Source organism: Hemibagrus wyckioides, linkage group LG23, assembly GCF_019097595.1.
Source record: "Hemibagrus wyckioides isolate EC202008001 linkage group LG23, SWU_Hwy_1.0, whole genome shotgun sequence".
Classification (NCBI taxonomy): domain Eukaryota; kingdom Metazoa; phylum Chordata; class Actinopteri; order Siluriformes; family Bagridae; genus Hemibagrus; species Hemibagrus wyckioides.
Genome location: NC_080732.1, coordinates 16,671,261 through 16,692,134, shown reverse-complemented (window position 1 = coordinate 16,692,134; position 20,874 = coordinate 16,671,261). Strand labels below are relative to the sequence as shown.

Sequence of the window (20,874 nt, the reverse complement as noted above, 5' to 3'; positions counted from 1 at the left end):
CCTCTGACCTGCTTCATTTACAACTTTATCCTCACTGTCCTTTCAGGAAGAAGAGCAGGCTGCCAATCTCATTGCTTTAATTACAGTACGTCGTATTAAACTCTTCTCCGTCCTCGTTAGTATGCTGAGTACTTCACAATTCCCCCGGGTTCTGATTATGTTTCCTCCGTGATGCTGGATTAATACCTTTAATTAAAATGATTAGGGGCCCAATATGTGCTGCTGTGCAGTCAGTCCCAGGAAGTCCTGCTTGCTCTGTAATAAGTGTTCAAGAAGGTGATTTTATCGCTTTTCCATTCCCTCAGTTTCTGATATAGACGTCCACCTGCATTCAAAAACATAGTCAAGCATGTGGGTTCCTGCAGATTACCTGGAGTTAATCAATATTTCTTTCTTTCTTTCTTTCTATCTTTCTTTCTTTCTTCCTTCCTTCCGTCCGTCCATCCATCCGTCCTTCCTTCCTTCCTTCCTTCCTTCCTTCCTTCCTTCCATCCATTTGTTAACTTTGTCATTAGAAACATATTCTCATAAATGTCTTCTTTCTTTCTTTCTTTCTTTCTTTCTTTTCTTTGCTTGATTGTGTGGTAATACATATTCCCATTAATTAATTAATTAATTCATTCATTCATTCATTAATTGTCTTTCTTTCTTTCTTTCTTTCTTTCTTTGCTTGATTGTGTGGTAATACATATTCCCATTAATTAATTAATTAACTCATTCATTCATTAATTGTCTTTCTTTCTTTCTTTTATGTTTCTTTCTTTCTTTCTTTCTTCAGAAACATATTTGTTAATGTGTGCATATATGTTAATATGTTAATATAGATTCCCATCCATCCATCTAATCATCCATCCATCCTCCCAGTCAGTCATTCAGTACAGATGCAGTAGAAACACAGTAGGAACATTCCCTGTACTTATTGAGTAACTTAGTTTCTAGAAAGTTCCTAGTGATTAAAGGTTAAATGTGGTCTCGTCCAGTGGGATATGTATTACTGGGAGTAAACCATTTGATTCAAGATCTAGGTCTAAGTCTGTAATAAGTCACATGTGACAGTGGCAAGGTCAGCTTGTGGAAGAGAACTTAAGATCAAGATCTTCTGCATAGTGGAATTTATTTGTATTTTGTTATTAATGATCAGACCTGCGGCGCTAGATTTCCTGTCACAGCTTCACTCGATTCAATCATTTTCTGTTCAAAAAATTCAATACAAAAAGATGCAGAATTCAGGAGTCTTTTGTATAAAATGAGTGGAAAAGGAGAGGAGAGGAGAGGAAGGTAGAGGAGAGGAGAGGGGGTAGAGGAGAGAAGAGGGGGGTAGAGGAGAGAAGAGGAGGGTAGAGGAGAGGGCAGGAGGAGAGGGGGTAGAGGAATGAAGAGGGGGTTAGAGGAGAGAAGAGGGGGTTAGAGGAGAGGAGGAGAGGAGAGGAGGGTAGAGGAGAGGAGAGGGGGTAGAGGAGAGAAGAGGGGGTTAGAGGAGAGGAGGAGAGGAGAGGGGGTTAGAGGAGAGGAGGAGAGGAGGGTAGAGGAGAGGAGGAGAGGAGAGGAGAGGGGGTAGAGGAGAGGAGGAGAGGAGAGGAGAGGAGGGTAGAGGAGAGGAGAGGGGGGTAGAGGAGAGAAGAGGGGGTAGAGGAGAGGAGGAGAGGAGGAGAGGAGAGGAGAGGAGAGGAGGAGAGGAAAGGAAAGGAGAGGAGAGGAAAGGAGAGAAGAGAAGAGAGGAGAGGAGAGGAGAGGAGAGGAGAGGAGAGGAGAGGAGGGGATATAATTCTCTGGGTGCAAACTGGACTTTGTTTGCAGCGGTGTCATCAGTTTTGCCAAGCTGTCGTGTGTGTGTGTGTGTATGTGTGTGTCTGTGTGTGTGTGTGTCTGTGTGTGTGTGTCTGTGTGTGTCTGTGTGTGTGTGTGTCTGTGTGTGTGTGTGTGTGTGTGTGTCTGTGTGTGTGTGTCTGTGTGTGTGTGTCTGTGTGTGTGTGTGTCTGTGTGTGTGTGTGTCTGTGTGTGTGTGTGTGTGTAAGGACTTTTTCCAATCCAGTGCTTGGTGTTCACGTGTGGAGCTGCTTGGGAGAGATGTCAGCTTCACTGGTGCTGATGACTGAACAAGCTGAACGTTGCTTCTCACGTCTTCTCTCACTCTCAATCGAAACCTCTCTCTATCTTTCTCATTATTCTCCATTTCTCTTCTTCTCTCTCTCTCTTGCTCCTTCTCTCTCTCTCTCTCTCTCTCTCTCTCTCTCTCTGTATTGTACAGCTGTCAGAGCTGGCGTTGCTCCCTTGACAATCTGCTCTTTAATAGCTAATATCAGGGTACATTTCCTGCGGCACTGGAGTGGAACTGAGGAATGGCGACGGGGCTATAGGCACATCTCTCTGACACACACACACACACAGAACACAGACGGCTGCTGACTCATCTTCTAATCTATAGCAACAACCTCGCTGTCCTTTGTGCATCACAGTGAAACTGGAAAGCACACACACACACACACATTTTGTTTATACACTTACCATCTCATTCCACTTAAGTGTCTAAAATTCTGAGCTCCCCTAGCAATAATTTTTTATTTCCTCAGTGAGGAAAAATGAATAAATCATATGTTTCAAACAGAGAAAAGTGTTTTCTGGAGTTCTGAATTGATGCATTCTTTAAAAAAATCATTTTATTTTAATTACCTGGATTTATACAGCATCCATATAAGCAGATCTGGATAGATAGATAGATAGATAGATAGATAGATAGATAGATAGATAGATAGATAGATAGATAGATAGATAGACAGACAGACAGACAGACAGACAGACAGACAGACAGACAGATAGATAGATAGATAGATAGATAGATAGATAGATAGATAGATAGATAGATAGATAGATAGACAGGTACATAGATAGACAGACAGACAGACAGACAGACAGATAGATAGATAGATAGATAGATAGATAGATAGATAGATAGATAGATAGATAGATAGATAGATAGATAGATAGATAGATAGTTAGATAGATAGACAAAAATGGACTTTTCCATTAAGGAAAAAAGAAAAAATATATATTTCTTTTTCAAATTCAATTCCAGATTTTGTTACAGAATATACATGTATATGTTTATTTTTATTCATTATTTTCGATTATATTTATTTTTTTATTTAATATTATGTATATTATTTTTTTTTTCAGTTGGTAGATTTGCAGTGTGACTAATTTTATGTTTGAAAGAATTTATTTAACCATTTTTGGGGTTTTCTTTTTTTGGGGGGGGGGTGGCTTTGTATAATCACTACTGATAACTGATAAAATATTTGCACTAGAGTGGTATTGAAATGAGGAAACAGAATAGTGGTACTCTTGGTCAAGGAAATCTTCAAGAGAGAAAAAAATATACAAATATATTATCAGTTCATACAGGACGGTGTATCGCATTTTTGCCTCCACGTGAAATGAAACGTCAGCCTTTAAATGTTTGCCCTCAACTTTAAAGAATTATGGTGTTCTTGGTATGTTCTGTTAATCAGCTATCTAATTTAGCTAAGGTATTATTGCTAATGTAGCTCAGCAAACTAGCCAGGCATGCGGGGGATCTTATTTTCAGCTCTTTTCATCAGTTAAAACTATTTATAGACTCTTAAGTACTTCAGTATGTTTAAATGTTAGAACAATCGTACCTCCACATTCAGGATTCCTGGACTACAGATAACCTAAAGTCCAAACTCTACACTTACGAGTGACTCAGAAGAACGTGATGGCAAGAGAAGTGATATTTGCATCATTACGGTTCTCATTATGGAGTAAAACTGTCGTGATGTGTTGCTTCGGCTGGGACAGAAGAACATTTCAGACGTTGCAGAAAATGAGCCAAGAAACTGTTAAAATGTTTCAGAGCTGAGTTCACCTAATCACAGTCTGTGCTCATGCATAGTTTGACATTTTCACGAGAGTACTGAATCTGTTCAAAAAAAACGAGAGAGAGAGAGAGAGAGAGAGAAAGATTTTAAATGTTTAATCAACTCGTTGCATTTAGACCTGCTTTGCTCCTCTCCCAACTCTCTGAAATTTTACTGCTTCCTCTGTTTATATACACTAAAACACTGTATGTTTCATTCTGGTAATTGAAAACATTTACAGTATTTCGGAGACACCCTTATCCAGAGCGACTTACATTGATCTCATTTATATATCTGAAGATTAAGGGCCTTGCTCAAGGGCCCCAGCAGTGGCAGGAATGGTGGTCCTAGGATTTGAACTCCCAACCTTATAGTCTAATGCCGTAACCACTGAACCACCGCTTCCAAACGATTTCAGCTCCAGACAACGAACATCTCGAGAATGTTTCCAAAACCATTAAAAGATCGGATATGGACTTTAGAACTGGTTGGCAGAGACGTCTGGAAAAGTCAGGCCACATGCAGTGTGCCTCCAAAGAAAGTGGCCAGTAGTGATATATAACAGAGCAGACATTGGCAGGAGCTTTGATGAGAGGAACGTGTTTGAGGAGAGGTGCCAAGATCGTTGGTCTTCCTCATTTGATTTGAATTCTAACCAGTTGTATTCTGTTTTATTTGAATGGACAAAATGCCCATTTATGTCGCGGTTGCGACTCTGTTTCACTTCAACAGTCTGAAAAACCTATAGACGTTATTTTCAGCCATCATTCCATTGACGACAACCTACAGTAAATACAAGCCAATCTTGTATTGGTAACCTGTGATCTCTGACCCTTTATCCATTATCTAGAGGAAAGGAGAAAAAAGAAGAGAATACCTCAAGCCTTCAGAAGTTCAGTCATTGTTTTATCAATTACAGTAAAAATCTCTGGAAAATATCGATCTCAGTGGGTACAAAACAATAAAAAGGGCCACAATGCTAATAATGCCTTCTGAAATCTGCTTTTTAAAGTAACCTGGAGTAACGATGCAGCACGACAAAATTCAGCTGAATTGGACTTTTGCTTCATTTTGAAATAGCAATTTAAAATGAACTCCACCCCTATTTATAACCACACCCCAAACTTTGCTGGCCAAAAGAAAAAAACAAATACACATGGATTGTTCTGTTGAAGAGGAACCTAAGAAATCTCAGACATTTCAAATTGTTGCATCACTCCTCCATCACCCAAATTTTGCTGGTCATCTCATAAAGAGTTTCCTGAAAATCCATGTAAATGTCCGGCATACAGATGTTTACAAAACAGTCAACAAAGCTCCGACAAGCGCCCACAAGAATTTATGTGGGCATGTGGAGACCATTATCTTTAAAAATGTCACTTTTGTCACTAAATGTCCAATTCCTGATTTGGACTTTCTTTTCCTTCTGAAATAGCTATTTAAAATGAACTCCGCCCCTATTCATAACCACACCCCAAATTTCGCTGACCATCTCAGAACTTTGTTGGGGAAGTCCAAGTTTCATGGAAATCCATAGAAATGTCCAGTGTTACAGCTGTTTACAAAATAGTCAACAAAGCTCCGCCCCCACAATAATTGATTGGCATGTGGAAAGCATTATCTTTAAAAATGTCACTTTTGTCACCAAATGTCTAATTCCTGAATTGGAGTTTCGCTTCCTTCTGAAATAGCCATTTTAAATTAACCCCGCCCCTATTCATAACCACACCCCAAACTTTGCTGGCCAAAAAAAAAAAGAACAAATATGCATAGATTGTCCTGTTGAAGAGGAACCGAGGAAACCTCAGACATTTCAAATTGTTGCATCACTCCTCCATCTCCCAAACTTTGCTGGTCATCTCATAAAGACAGAGTTTCCCTGCAAATCCATGTAAATGTCCAGCATACAGCTGATTACAAAACAGTCAACAAAGCTCCACCCCCACAAGAATTTATTGGCATGTGGAGACCATTATCTTTAAAAATGTCACTTTTGTCACTAAATGTCCAATTCCTGAATTTTGAAATAGCAATTTAAAACGAACTCCGCCCCTATTCATAATCACACCCTAAACTTTGCTGGCCATCTCAGAACTTTGTTGGGGAAGTCCAGGTTTCGTGAAAATCCAAGGAAACGTCCAACGTTACAGCTGATTACAAAACTGTCAACAAAGCTCCGCCCCAACAAGAATTGATTGGCATGTGAAGGCCATATTCTTTAAAAATGTCACTTTAAAAAAAAAAAAAAAACTGAGTTTCAGAGTATTTCACACAAATTTTGTGCAGATATGCCAGAAAAGTAAGTAAGTAATAAAACCTTGCATAAGGTTTTGCACATTATGCAAATGAGCTCAGCATTGAAGTGGGTGGAGTTTAACAGTCCTATATCCAAGGATCTATGGTTTGGTCTTCAGAAATCATTTTAGACTAAGACAAATCCAACCAAAAAGTAATAAAAGTTTTGTGTAAAAACCCTAAACAGCCATGCTAGCCCTACACCATTGACCTCTGACCCTGCATGTCCTCTGCCTTTTATTCCTGTTCCTGGCCCAGTGCCAATCTGACTTCAGCTAATTCGCCTTTCTGCTGCCACCGCTATTCATCTCTGTCACCTCTGCGCATTAATATTCATCACCGACTGGCATTCTGACAAACAAATGTGTGCGCTGCTGAGGTTGGAGAGGAGAGGAGTGGGGGATCATCTGGCGTGAGGCACGCCTGCTTTTCCCTGCCAGCTGTGTGCCATCCTGTACACCATGCTCTTTAGAGCTGTGTGCCCTCTTTTGTTTAGAGCCCTTAATAACAGGAACGCCAGCAACGGCTGCAGGTGATAAATGGAGAGTCACTTTCGCATGCTGGAAGAACTGTGATCAGCATGTTCAATCTATTGTAGAGAAGACAGGAGGAGAGGAGAAGGGAAAAAATGAGGGAAGAGAAGCAAAATAAAAGAATAAAGCACAAAGTAACAAAAAGAGGTGCAGGGAAAAGAAGAAGAAGAAGAAGAAGAAGAAGATGAGGAAGAAACAATAGAAGATAAATTCACAAAAAGAGAACAAATGAGCATGGAAAATTAGACAAGAAGAAGAAGAAGAAGAAGAAAATAATAATGAAAGAAAAGAGATAAAAGAAAAACAAAAGAGCTTTGAGTAAACAAGTGGAAACAGAGGATATGTGGCAGAAGTAGAAGAAATAAAAGAAGAAGAAAAGAAGACGAAGAAAAAGTAGATGAGGAGGTAGAAGAAGAAACAATAGAAGAGAAATTCAAAAGAAGAGAATAAATAAGCATAAAAGATAAGAGGAGAAGAAGAAGAAGAAGAAGAAGAAGAAGAAGAAACAATAGAAGAGAAATTCCATGCAAATAAGCATGGAAGTTAGAAGAAGAAGATGAAGAAGAAGAAGTTGTTGTTCTTTTGGAAAAGAACCTGGGAATCCTCAGACATTTCAAACTGATGCTTCTTTCCTCCGCTTCTGCTGCTGTCTTACTTTCTCTTCTTCAGATCCACACTGCATCAGATGAAACTCTTTACCACTCTGGACCCGAACGCTGACGAACAGGAGGTTGTTAGTGAAAATCTCCGAGTAATTTATGACCATGAGTAGATTTCCTCCAGAAACTGCAGGCTAACACCTCTCCCATAAAAACCGCCATCAAACTGTTGCAGGTGTTTGAGCAGAAATAGACGTTGTCAGAGAACGAGATGGACCTCTTAAGCCCGGGTCGGGCAGATCAAAAAAACACAAAGCGTAATAAATTATGGCTCCAGAACGACTTCCAAACATGTGCTACGTGTTGCTTAGTTCCAGAAAAGTGCTTACGCACACAGTTTCAGCCCAGGGAGCTTAGCGTGATCCAGCTGGGGCAAAACTCCAAGCTCTGATTCACGAATAAACCCTGATGTAAAGAGGCCGCCTGGGTAGCTTTGTTCAAAGCTGAATTAAGGAATTCTGGATAATGGGGTGGAGGAACGGCTCCATCCTCACTGTGAAGAGTGTGTTTATAAAGCACTTTTCACTCAAATCCAGCTCTTATTATGACTGCACACTAAAGGAAAGCCATTTGAAGAAGCCCAAAGGATTACATGGGATTTTCTTAAGAAATGAAATCATAAACAATGCTTAAACTAGCTCTACCTCACACACCCCATACTTCATCAGTGTCAGGTTTATTATGAAGCTTAATAAACAGAAACTGATGCATCATCACATGATTTGAACAATTATACAGTAGAACCTCATAATTCATTCTGGAGGAGAATTCTTAAGGTGAAAATTTTTATTGTAAAACGAATTTTCCTGTAAGAAATAATGTAAATGCAGATAATCCGTTCCAGCTGCCCAAAAATATGACCAATATGACCAATACGAAGCGTATGTAAACTGTATGGCTGCTTACAAAGAACTGACCCAAGCCAAGCATTCCAGGTCAAGGTTCCTCACAGGAAGTCGTGCCACCAAGCTTGGGCTAAAAATAGGACAGACCACCCACGCCACCAATCTGTCAACAAAAAAATGCCCGAAAAATCACCTAGCTTTTGAATGCATGCTGAAGGCTACATTGGTATCGCGGGTTGACTCTTTCCAAACAACTTTCACTGAGAAGAATAAAATTCGTAAAATTTGTGAACTCGCTTCGGTTGGCTTTCCACTCATGCAAACAAGTTTTGAATGGCTCCCGGATGTACGCGCAACTTAGCCGCCTGTTCAGTTTGTTAGTATGCTGAAAATGCTTCATATGCCGACGCAAATTTCTTGCAAAGTTATTAAGGCAAAAATTTGTAATGGAGGGCATTTGTATGCCGAGGTTCCACTGTATATCATTTTCTGAACCTGATTTCTTTTAAAGAACGTTATCTGAACAAACATAATAATGAACATGAATCAGCTAGCAAAACAAATCTGGATCGTTTCCCAAGTTTTGGAAAAGTACCAACTATCAGGGTTTGGTTATAAAAAACCACCAGTTCCCTTAGATCTTCTAGCACTGCTTGACCGGTCCCACGATCTCTCAGGGTACAAGGAAGATACTCATCAAGACTCTTCTCAGTTTTTTGGTGGAATGAACTTCCGCTAGATGTCTTGACTGTCTTCAAACGACGGGTGAAGACCTACTTCTTCCTGAAATAAATTAGTGCTTACTTATGTTTTCCTGTTCGTTTATATATATATATATTTTTTTAAATTTCCTCCCAGCCGAACAGTCTGTGTCCTAGTGAATCAGAATTGATGTATTTACTGATGGAGACTTCAAAGCACTTTTGTACGTCACTCTGGATAACGGTGTCTGCCAAATGCCATAAATATAAATGGAAATATAAAAAATGAAAAGAATATGGCACAACAAGAGCTAAAGAAGAGGCTGTCCTTGAAGAGCAGTAACTGTGCAAGGTGCAACAGCATTAGTCCCAGAAGCAACATATATATATATATATATATATATATATATATATATATATATACATATATATATAAACACAAACTGAAATAAAAGAAAATACATTTTGCATTTCTGATTTCTGATTTTTGATTTCTAATCATAAGGCTATTAGTAATAGTTAGATGGCTCATGCTAAGACTACATCTCTGGGAGTAACAACTTGGTTTCTCTCTAAATCCACTGGAACATCTGCTTTAAAAGCCACCAAGAGGATTATCATTTTCACAGTGAAGCATGGTGATGCTATATATATATATATAGGATAAGATGATGCTACCATCACCATGCTTCACTGCGTGTGTTTATATACAGTGACACAGTTGCTAAGAGTATTGCTTACAATCCACCAGGTTTATATGAGCGCCATTTTTGATGGCACCACTTTAAACACAAAAAATCCTAATTACATTCCAAAGTTTCTTTGTTTTGTACTTTTTTTGTACAAAAACCAAGAAACTCAGACTTAACGCAAGAAACAGCTTGGCATGTAGCAAAATGTTCACGATGCTGAACTGAAGAGCGTATCATCTTCAAAGTCCTTACAGCTGGATAAATTTCATGCACACGTTCTGTTCACTACTCATCCGTGAATTTCCCACCGCTTTATCCCAGGCTTACAGATTTGGGTGTTTTCATTGGAAATGTCGGTCATTTGTCAATTCATAGTGCGATAAACAATGAAAATCAAACCTAAAAGTCCTTTTCTATGCTTGTGGCTCATCCTAATATGGACAGAAGTGCAAATAAGGGATGATATATTTTTTCACCTTGTTACTCTCAAGCCAATCATAACCTCATTCAGTCCTTTACATATTGTTCTTAAAAACGAATGCTTTATCTTTATCACTAAACAGGAGGCCTGATTTGCCTAGGGGCCTTGGATATTGACAAACAAAGCAATAAAACCTAATAAGGAATTAAAACTGACTGCACAACAGTAGACAAGGAATAATGGAATCCATTAAAATTAAAGAACGCATACACAGATTTGAATGAACTGCCATAAATAAAAGCTACAGCCAGTTGTAAAATCTAAAACCTAGCAATATAAAACAATATGCACGGGTAAAATATACATAATACGTACATAAATTAAAATAACATTTCTCGATTATATAAAAATGGAAATAAAATCTACTGCCAAAGGCATAGTGCCGGGGCTCATAACCTCCAACTGCTTTATTATATCATCTCTCATCTGTAAGTCACTTCAAATTAAAGTGAAGATTAAAATGAATAAAGGTAAATTGTGCAAAAAAAGGTATAAAACAGTTGTGGGTTGTAAAAGGAAGAGTTATCCCTAAGTTGATTATTTTCCAAAAAATGGCATGACTCAGAGTGTTTAATTTCTCTTTAAAATAAATAAATCAATAAATAAATAAACCTATTATTATTATTATCATTATTATTATTATTATTTAATTTAATTTAATTTAATTTAATTTAATTTAATTTAATTTAATTTAATTTAATTTAATTTAATTTAATTTAATTTAATTTAATTTAATTTAATTTTTATCCATTTATAATTGCCCATAATGTTGTGGAACAGTCCTTCCCTCACCTGACTATTTTTTTCTCTTGGAGTTTATAGAAAATTCGCATTCTACCATCTTTCTATGAAGCAATACTAAGAGTACCATCGTGCTGAGATTCATTCTAAAAAATGCTAAATAAGCATCACCTCATAGTAAACTTCTCCATACCAGTGACACTATCTTGGCGTTCGCAGTAAAAGTTCCTGTGTTAGATGTTACTATAGAAGTATAGTAGACAGCATATTAGAAATGAAACCTTGCTGAGAAAATGAATCAGAACCATCTGACCAATCAGATGCGAGTATTACCCGAGCTTTGGTTCAGTTACAGGACAGGAAAGAAAGAGATTAAACAGGTTGTTAGACATTGAGGTGAGTTAGTGTTGTGATTAGAATGTGTAATAGGGAATTTTGGAATGATTTGCAAAATCTTATGTTATATTTCCAGCTCTGATCCAAACAGAACCGAAAGTTTAAGGAAGTTCTTAAGGCTCATGTGTACAAGAAGTAATACAACAATGAATGCAAACATCCAAAACTCTGACAGTACCTTTCCTCTCGGTGTTGCTTGGTGGAGCAGGCAGCGAGAGGTTCTTCTCAGGCTCCTTCCTGTTTTCCCTCATTACCGCAGAGCTTTTCTGCTTGCACTTGGGCACTTCCAGAGATTTAAGCTTCTTGGCGTGCTTGGTGCCTTTGTAGTGGGACAGCGCTTGGCTCTGAGAAAGAAACAGCACCAAGATGCAGAGAGAAATGGAGAGAAAAAGAGTTAGCAGGATGACTCGATGGCAAAGACACTGCAAACCACAAAGCAATGTAAGAGTCATGGCCGGAAATGTGGACTCGGTCACATCCCGATCAAAGGAAGCAAACAAAATCCATCTGCCTGGGGGAACAGAGGGACCGAGGATGACAGCAAGCCCTTTCAGAGCCTGGATGTCATTTTAAGCCAGGCCAAATCTGTCTTCAAAGGTTTCAACAGGCTTTCTCCAACTTGTAAATCTCTCTCTGAATTGTCTCGGTGATTTTAAGGTGAACGGATGGGTCATGTTTTTGAGCGAATGTCAGAAAAGAGTATGTGGCAAAGAGAGAAAATTGTGGGGGAAAGTGTTTATAACTTTTTACTTTCAAAGAGTGCAATATAACACGTCAGTGACAGGCATTCTGTATATCTCCACAGTGGGTGTGGTTACCGTCTCAGAGTAGGTGGAGGTTGGTTTTAATAGATACGTTAACTAGTAGTACAGGTCATGTAAATTCCCAAATGAGGATGAGGTTCCCTTTTGAGTCTGGTTCCTCTCAAGGTTTCTTCCTCTTATCATCTAAGGGAGTTTTTCCTTGCCATAGTTGCCTCAGGCTTGCTCATTAGGGATTAATACAAATAAATTTAAATATACATCTAATATTAATCTTAAAGGAAGGAAGGAAGGAAGGAAGGAAGGAAGGAAGGAAGGAAGGAAGGAAGGAAGGAAGGGAGGGAGGGAGGGAGGCTGAGTAGGAGTCAGGGTGAGGGAGGGAGAAAGGAAGGAAGGAAGGAAGGAAGGAAGGAAGGAAGGAAGGAAGCTGAGTAGGAGTCAGGGTGAGGGGAGAAAAGAAGGAAGGAAGGAAAGAAGGAAGGGAGGGAGGGAGGGAGGGAGGCTGAGTAGGAGTCAGGGTGAGGGAGGGAGGAAGGAAGGAATGACTTTTAAGCTGCAAACTGATTGGTTGACTGTACATTCATATAGAAATATTTCTATACAAGGGTTTCTCACAGGAAAAAAAACTTTCTTTTAGAGCACACTAAATGTACACCTGCAAATCTTATCCTATTATTATTATTATTATTATTATTATTATTATTATTATTATTATAAGTCGTAGTAGTTGTATAAAATCAATACTCCCAAACACATTCCTCCCAATATATGATAAATGTTGTCTTTACAATTTTTTGACAAAAAGTTGTTTCCAGAAGCTTCTTATAGTTTTCAACCCAACCGTACTAACAGTGGAATTTTAGTCACATAGAGTAATTTATTATTAGTTTACCAGCACATCTGAGGAACATTGTGGCATTTCCAATAGATACTGTGTAATTTTGTGTAAAGGTCACTGTGGCTTTACATTATGACCACCTGCCTAATATTGTGTTGGTCCCCCTTTCGCTGCCCTGACCCATCCTGCACTGTGTATTCTGACCCCTTTCTATCAGAACCAACATTAACTTCTTCAGCAATTTGAGCAACAGTAGCTTGTCTGTTGGATCGGATCACACGGGCCAGCCTTCGCTACTCACGTGCATCAATGAGCCTTGACCGCCCATGACCCTGTCGCCGGTTCACCACTGTTCCTTCCTTGGACCACTTTTGATAGATGCTGACCACTGCAGACCGGGAACACCCCACAAGAGCTGAAGTTTTGGAGATGCTCTGATCCAGTCATGTAGCCATCACATTTGGCCCTTCATCAAACTCGCTCAAATCCTTACACTTGTCCATTTTTCCTGCTTCTATCACATCAACTTTGAGGACAAAATGTTCACCTGCTGCCTAATAAATCCCACCCACTAACAGGTGCCATGATGAGGAGATCATCAGTCTTATTCACTTCACCTGTTGGTGGTCATAATGTTATACCTGATCGCTTTGGTAGTGATTTATTATACAACCACTCAAACCATACACGACACCTTTAATTTCATTCCACCGTAGACGTCTGGGGTAGGAAATGAACAAATGTCTCATTTGTGTAATAGTTTAAATTTATACAGTTTTCAAATTTTTCCTGCATTTATTGCGCAAAACTTCAGATAAATACATCAGTTTGCTCTTTGTTGATATAGCAAGGTACCAGGATTATTATTAATACACTAGCATTGGCAGTGTCACAGCCTCCTAACAACGAGTGACATCCGAATTCATCTTCAGAGTCAGGATTATTATGATTTTCTTGAAGAGGGTCTTATACGCAAAGCCTCCTCTACCCTTGTTTACCTGAATGTGTTCCCCTCTCCCTCTGTCTGTTATTGCCTGCGGCGGAAAAGGAAGGATAAATAAGACCTCTGTCAGTTCTCCGACAAGCCGAGACAGGAGTGTGAAGAGCACTCCCCCTTCATGACTGGCATGCGGATGTCTAAACACGCACACACATAAATATTTCACTTACTCATTCTGTCTTCTCCTGACAACCAGCTACACATGGCTTCAGACTACATTTTAGTCACGTGTCATGTTTCACGTTTGGTTTCAGAGGCGCTTGTGAACACAAGGAAGGATTTCCAACCACACAGTAGCAGTGAAGTCCAAAGTTCTTGATCTTTACTCTGATACATCTGCTGACTGGACAAATGGAAGGAGTTGGAACGGCAAAGCTGGAACTTATTTATTATTTATTAGTGTGTTGTTCAAGTGTGTGAGATGTGTTCTTACCGTATTACCATCTTTGTACAAAAAAGAAGTTGAGAATTATGAGCTGTGACGCAATGTTGACATTTCCAAAAAAACATCGTAATTTTAGTCATGATCAATCTTTTTCTGGTAATTTACCAACATTTCAGAGGAAAATCACGCTGTAGTTTTCTGTTATTATTCTGTCACATAACAGCTTGTTTTGGCATATTCTGTCATATAACAGCTTGTAATAGCTAGCTAAATCATCCCCATGAAGCAGACACACTAAAAACACAATACTGGTGTCTGAACATTTTCATTTATATATACAGTGGAACCTCGGCATACATACACTATATTGCCAAAAGTATTCGCTCACCCATCCAAATAATCAGAATCAGGTGTTCCAATCACTTCCATGGCCACAGGTGTATAAAATCAAGCACCTAGGCATGCAGACTATTTTTACAAACATTTGTGAAAGAATGGGTCGCTCTCAGGAGCTCAGTGAATTCCAGTGTGGAACTGTGATAGGATGCCACCTGTGCAACAAATCCAGTCGTGAAATTTCCTCGCTCCTAAATATTCCACAGTCAACTGTCAGCTGTATTATAAGAACGTGGAAGTGTTTGGGAACGACAGCAACTCAGCCACGAAGTGGTAGGCCACGTAAACTGACGGAGCGGGGTCAGGGGATGCTGAGGCGCATAGTGCGAATAGGTCACCAACTTTCTGCAGAGTCAATCGCTACAGACCTCCAAACTTCATGTGGCCTTCAGATTAGCTCAAGAACAGTGCGCAGAGAGCTTCATGGAATGGGTTTCCATGGCCGAGCAGCTGCATCCAAGCCATACATCACCAAGTGCAATGCAAAGCGTCGGATGCAGTGGTGTAAAGCACGCCGCCACTGGACTCTAGAGCAGTAGAGACGCGTTCTCTGGAGTGACGAATCGCGCTTCTCCATCTGGCAATCTGATGGATGAGTCTGGGTTTGGCGGTTGCCAGGAGAACGGTACTTGTCTGACTGCATTGTGCCAAGTGTAAAGTTTGGTGGAGGGGGGATTATGGTGTGGGGTTGTTTTTCAGGAGCTGGGCTTGGCCCCTTAGTTCCAGTGAAAGGAACTCTGAATGCTTCAGCATACCAAGACATTTTGGACAATTCCATGCTCCCAACTTTGTGGGAACAGTTTGGAGCTGGCCCCTTCCTCTTCCAACATGACTGTGCACCAGTGCACAAAGCAAGGTCCATAAAGATATGGATGACAGAGTCTGGTGTGGAGGAACTTGACTGGCCTGCACAGAGTCCTGACCTCAACCCGATAGAACACCTTTGGGATGAATTAGAGCGGAGACTGAGAGCCAGGCCTTCTCGTCCAACATCAGTGTGTGACCTCACAAATGCGCTTCTGGAAGAATGGTCAAAAATTCCCATAAACACACTCCTAAACCTTGTGGACAGCCTTCCCAGAAGAGTTGAAGCTGTTATAGGTGGAAAGGGTGGACCGACGTCATATTGAACCCTATGGATTAGGAATGGGATGTCACTTAAGTTCATATGCGAGTCAAGGCAGGTGAGCGAATACTTTTGGCAATATAGTGTATTTAATTCGTTTGGGAGGTGAAAATATGTATTGCGAAATGAATTTTCCCCCTAAGAAATAATGTAAAGGCAGATAATCCGTTCCAGCCGCCCAAAATAATGACCAATATTCCCAATATGAAGCGTATGTAAACTTGTACGGCTGCTTTCAAAGAACTGACCCAAGCCAAGCATTCCATGTCCAGGGTCCTCACAGGAAGTCGTGCCACCAAGCTTGGGCTAAAAATAGAACAGTCCACCCACACCACCAATCTGTCAACAAAACACACGCCGAAAAATCGCCTAGCTTTTGAATGCATGCTGAAGGTAACGTTGGTATCTTGGGTTGACTCTATCTATACAGCTTTCGCTGACTGAAAAAAAATGTGTTTAATTCGTAAACTTGCTTCGCTCGGCTTTCCACTGACGCAAAACAAGTTCTGAACGGCTCACAGACATATGCACAACTTAGCTAGCATTCTGTTCGGTTCGTATGCCGAAAATACTTCGTATGCTGATGCAAATTTCTTGCAAAATTTCAATTCTTAAGGCGATCAAAGCATTTCACTGCATGCTGGACCATATATGACTGTGTATATGACATAATATTTGATTTTGTATTTCTTCACTATACAGACTCATGTTCAAGGCTATGGAGTGTGGTGTTTTTGTGTGTGTGTTTTTTTTAATCCATTTGTTCAGTCAGCGCTTCTAGTATTTACCTCTTTGTATTCATGAGCTGTGACCCATGAGAACAATTCTATAAAAATTCAATAACAGTATTAGTAACAGTGGCATTTTAGCCATACAGAGCCATACTTTTTTGCTAATAACACTAGAAAAATTTCCAAAACTGTTGAGTATTTTTTGTCATTAACACTTTACATGGTCCATACACCTACACTGTAAGCGACAGCTACAAAATAGCCGATTTGTGTCATGATTCGAACTGTCTTTTGTCGTAAACTAAAGTCTCGCAAGCTGCTGTAGATCTCGAACCGAGTAAAAGTCCACGGCTGCAGTAAAACCACACGCCACACCTTTAATTTCATTCCAGTGCAGACGTCCAGAGAAAGAAATAAATGCCTTTGAAATGTGAAATGAACGTCTCAGTGAACACAATAAGCTCAGATGAAAAATGGAGACCGCTCTGAAATGGAGATGGAAGTGATGGACCTTACAGATTTATGCCTTTTGGATTTGCAAGTGCGTCTTCTTAGTTGCATATTGTTATGAGAACGCTGATAACGCTGAGACAAATGTGGTGTCATACGCCTCCATCCATCCAACTGCAGAGACGCTGAGCGGCAGGACGCGAACGGGAGTTTGGTGTAATTTCAACCGCCATCAATCTTTCATTAAGAGACCCATATGGAAGAATTGGCCTTGCTAGAAGAAAAGATTCTTCTTCAGCAAGTCGTTACTAAGTTAAATAATGTCATCAATCAATCAAACAAGAGCCTCACTCCCGCAGGGTTTGCGTTCAGCAGCTGAGAGGCGGCACGTTTCAATTCTCTAATCTGATTTCATTTCAGTTGAATTCTCTAATCTGATTGGCCAGGAGGTGTTGATTGATTTTCTATCACAGCACAGCTCAGCCACTTGTGCCAGCTGTGTATAACTGAAACAACAGGTTGATTTTAATGCGTTTATTTCTACGTCAGCTTTTCTATAGTAACTTCCCATTCAAAGAAAAACACTTAACCGTTGACGTGGTGACGTCTTCTCTAAGACACTGTTTTTTTTACGGTTATGGGAGATGTCTCCAGTCTCAGCAACATCTTTAGGACTTCGGGACGGAGGATTTGGGGCTTTTCAGGTTTCTTACAGTGCTTTATTTTACACCAAGACAGATAAAAGAGAGGCTGGTGAAGGATTGACTCTCTACAGCTGAGTGATAACAGGAAGTAATTTGTCTAATGATGGTTCCACAGGATGAAATATAACTAGAAACGTAAAATGTTACTCATTCGTTCATTTTGATATTGAATTCTTTCAAAAAAAGAATTGAAGAATTCAAAAAAATGTTCAATGTGACTGAACCGAGTGAAACCCAGGATGCTAGAGGCTAGATATTGTTAGATAAAATGCAAAGTCATTATGTTGTCTTCCTGATGACCATTCAACTTTTGTGCTCCCGGGTCAATACTGACCTGTACTAGTGGATCTGTTTTTGTGTTACCCTTTTCAAGTACACCTATTACCAGACATTAAAACAGCCAATTTCTTTTGTCATTTACGTAAAATAAAACCGTATTTCTGAAATAAAAACATTTGAAAACGGGGGAAATGTGACCCCAAGGACAATAGGAGGGTTAATTGACTAAATTTCGTTTTCTAATCCAAGCCAACTTTCTTCTGAGAATTCACACATTAATACTACGTGAATTGATCACTCTCATTCATTATTCAATCAATTAATTTTACAATAAGTGCAGAAAACCTATTCTTTTTATCAGTGCATTTTTCTAGAACAGTAAGTGTTTTAATCCTCAGTTATACCTCGGAGCAGTTCTCAAATCTGATTGGTCAGAGGTTTCATGAAATCCCGCCTCGTTTCATGCTGTTCCAGAAAGTTCCGCAATCTCACCTACATCTTAGCTCTTCTACCTGGAACTTTCTGAATCCTGAAATGTCATAAAAGTCAGATATCATTTCCAAACGAATTGAAAATGAACCAGAAAATGCCGAAATCAAATATTTTTTATTTTAACTCTACAGAATAATTTTTCTTAAATCTTACTGAACACATATTCAGTAACATTTTTAAAAAATATTATAATATACAGCGCTAATTATATCACTTTATCATAAATGCCAAAATCAAATATTTTTATTTTAACTCTAAATAATATTTTTCTTAAATTTTTAGTGGATACATATACCATTTTTCAGTGTATATTTCTAGAACTGTAAGTGTTTTAATTCCTAATTATTCCTCAGAGCGGTTCTCGAATCTGATTGGGCAGAAGGTGTTGATTAACTCATTTCTTCACAACACTTGCTTAAATCCTGCATCATTTCATGCAGTTCCGGAAAGTTCTGAAACCTCACCTACATCTTAGCTCTACTACCTGGAACTTTCTGAATCCTGAAATGTCATGAAAGTCAGATATCATTTCCAAACGAATTGAAAATGAGCCAGCGCTGAAACGTCTATTCCCGAGCTAAAGCGCTCAGAGACCTATTTAATTCTTGAAAAATGGGAGGAATCAGGTAAAAAGGATGGAGGTGGTTTTGATGAGGACAGGCTTCCTCGAGGTGATGCTGTGATTCAAATGCAAAATCTCCTCCAGGCTTTTCACGCCGAGCTGCAGTGTCATGAATGATGAAAAAACAGAAATGACTTGATCACCTTCTGCTAGATTATAAGAACTCAAACATAATAAGTCAGCGAGTCACAATAGATAGCCGTCTTAATAGAGGGAAATGGTGGAAATGGAAAAATGGAAAGTTCTTCAGGATTAAAGACCTCAGGTGAAACGATATCGTGCAGAACAAAACGCTTGTGAATGAATTAAAAACAACACCGAAGTAAAAAAAAAAAAAAAAGCGTACATATGGCATTTGGGAAGTTTGAGTTTTTGCCACGGCACAAGCAGATGTTACCTTTTATGGTAATGCTTTCTCTGAAAGGGCGCACAAACATCGGTTAGTTTTACAGCGCCTCTAATAATAACATGATGTATGATGTTGAAGCCCGGAGGGGAAAAAGGTGGAATTAGCTGCAATGTGTGTGTGTGTGTGTGTGTGTGTGTTTGTGTGTAGCAGCACACACTCCTGAGTTTTTTTTACATGCCAAGCCTACCAGCCGTTTGTGCATTTATTCACTTGGCAGGTGCTTTTATCTGAAGCAGCTAACAGGTTGAGTGTGATCTGATTCAGCTGATCCAGCTTTAGCAAGTCGTTAGCCTTGTAACTCTGGTAGCAAAAGACTTAAGAGAGAAAATAAACTCAACCAAATAAAAAATTGAACAAAAAAATAATTTTATAAAACTCCGACAATGATTTGAACAGCGGTTTGATTGCTAGTAAAAAATTTGACCTTGCTAACTAGCCATTAGCCATGGTCATAGCTTGAAGATTAAAAGGTTTCACAGGTAAAAGTATTAAATTGCTTTTTGTAACTTCTTAGAAAAGTTCCCTATGTGTGTGAGGGGTTGTCACAGCAGACCAACTGGTCCAGCTTGGCACTGGTTTTACACCAAATGCCCTTCCTGACATAACCCTCCCATTTTTATCTGGACATCCATTGGCTGGGGTTTGGGCACTAGCTAGGAATCAAACCCTGGCCTTCCACATGGTAGGCAAGAAACCTACCACTGAGCCACCAGTGCCCTGAATTTCTTAGATAAGTCTTTTTAAGAAAAGTATTTTATATTAATCACATAAAACAGACAAATGTGCTTGCTGATTATATTTCAGCAAAATGTACTCTTTTGAGTGTTCCATTTTCTGGCATGTGCACGGAAAAACAGATCAACCAGGGAAACAGGAAGTCCGAGTTCATGACCGAAATAGAAGATTCTACTCAGCTGATCATAATCATGAAGTCTGCTGTGAAATAAAAAAATGTCTAAATATTTTGTTTACACTGTATCTGTTCCAAACAGGTGAGGCTTTAAGACATTTCAAGCCGATCTATAAAATCAGAGCGACGCTGCTTGAAAAACGGATGAAGAACCATTAAACACGATGCTGTACACTCCTCTGAATTACTCCAAATGCACACCTGCTGAATAATTTCCCCCACATTACAAAATCTATCTGCGTCTCAGGTCAGGGAAATCCAAAATGGTCACGACAGCCGGACTTCATTTCCAAATTCGGCTCTACACACGTCTGTCATGTCGTTGAACTAAAGCGCTCAGCGGAGGCACATTTCATTTTGGAATAAAAAATCAGACCCACTTTAAACAGGTGAAGGAATAGAATTTCGCAAAACTGTTTCGATGCTGTACATTTCGTTCCCTCGAGTAAGCAGTGGGTTTTACTTACAGAACTGAGGACATGAAGCCTTTATTATCGCCACACATACATTACAGCACAGTGAAATTCTTTTCTTTGCATATTCCAGCTGA

General features: G+C 39.4%; 1 protein-coding gene across 3 annotated transcripts in view; it reads right to left on the bottom strand.

Annotated features, from left to right (window-relative positions):
- znf385d (zinc finger protein 385D) overlaps positions 1 to 20,874 on the bottom strand; it is a 69,643-nt gene that overhangs the window by 11,638 nt on the left and 37,131 nt on the right. For all 3 annotated transcript variants that reach the window (XM_058376180.1, XM_058376179.1, XM_058376181.1), the window contains one exon: positions 11,400 to 11,565. In XM_058376180.1, the coding sequence (XP_058232163.1) occupies positions 11,400 to 11,565 (166 nt within the window). The remainder of the gene's footprint in view (positions 1 to 11,399; positions 11,566 to 20,874) is intronic.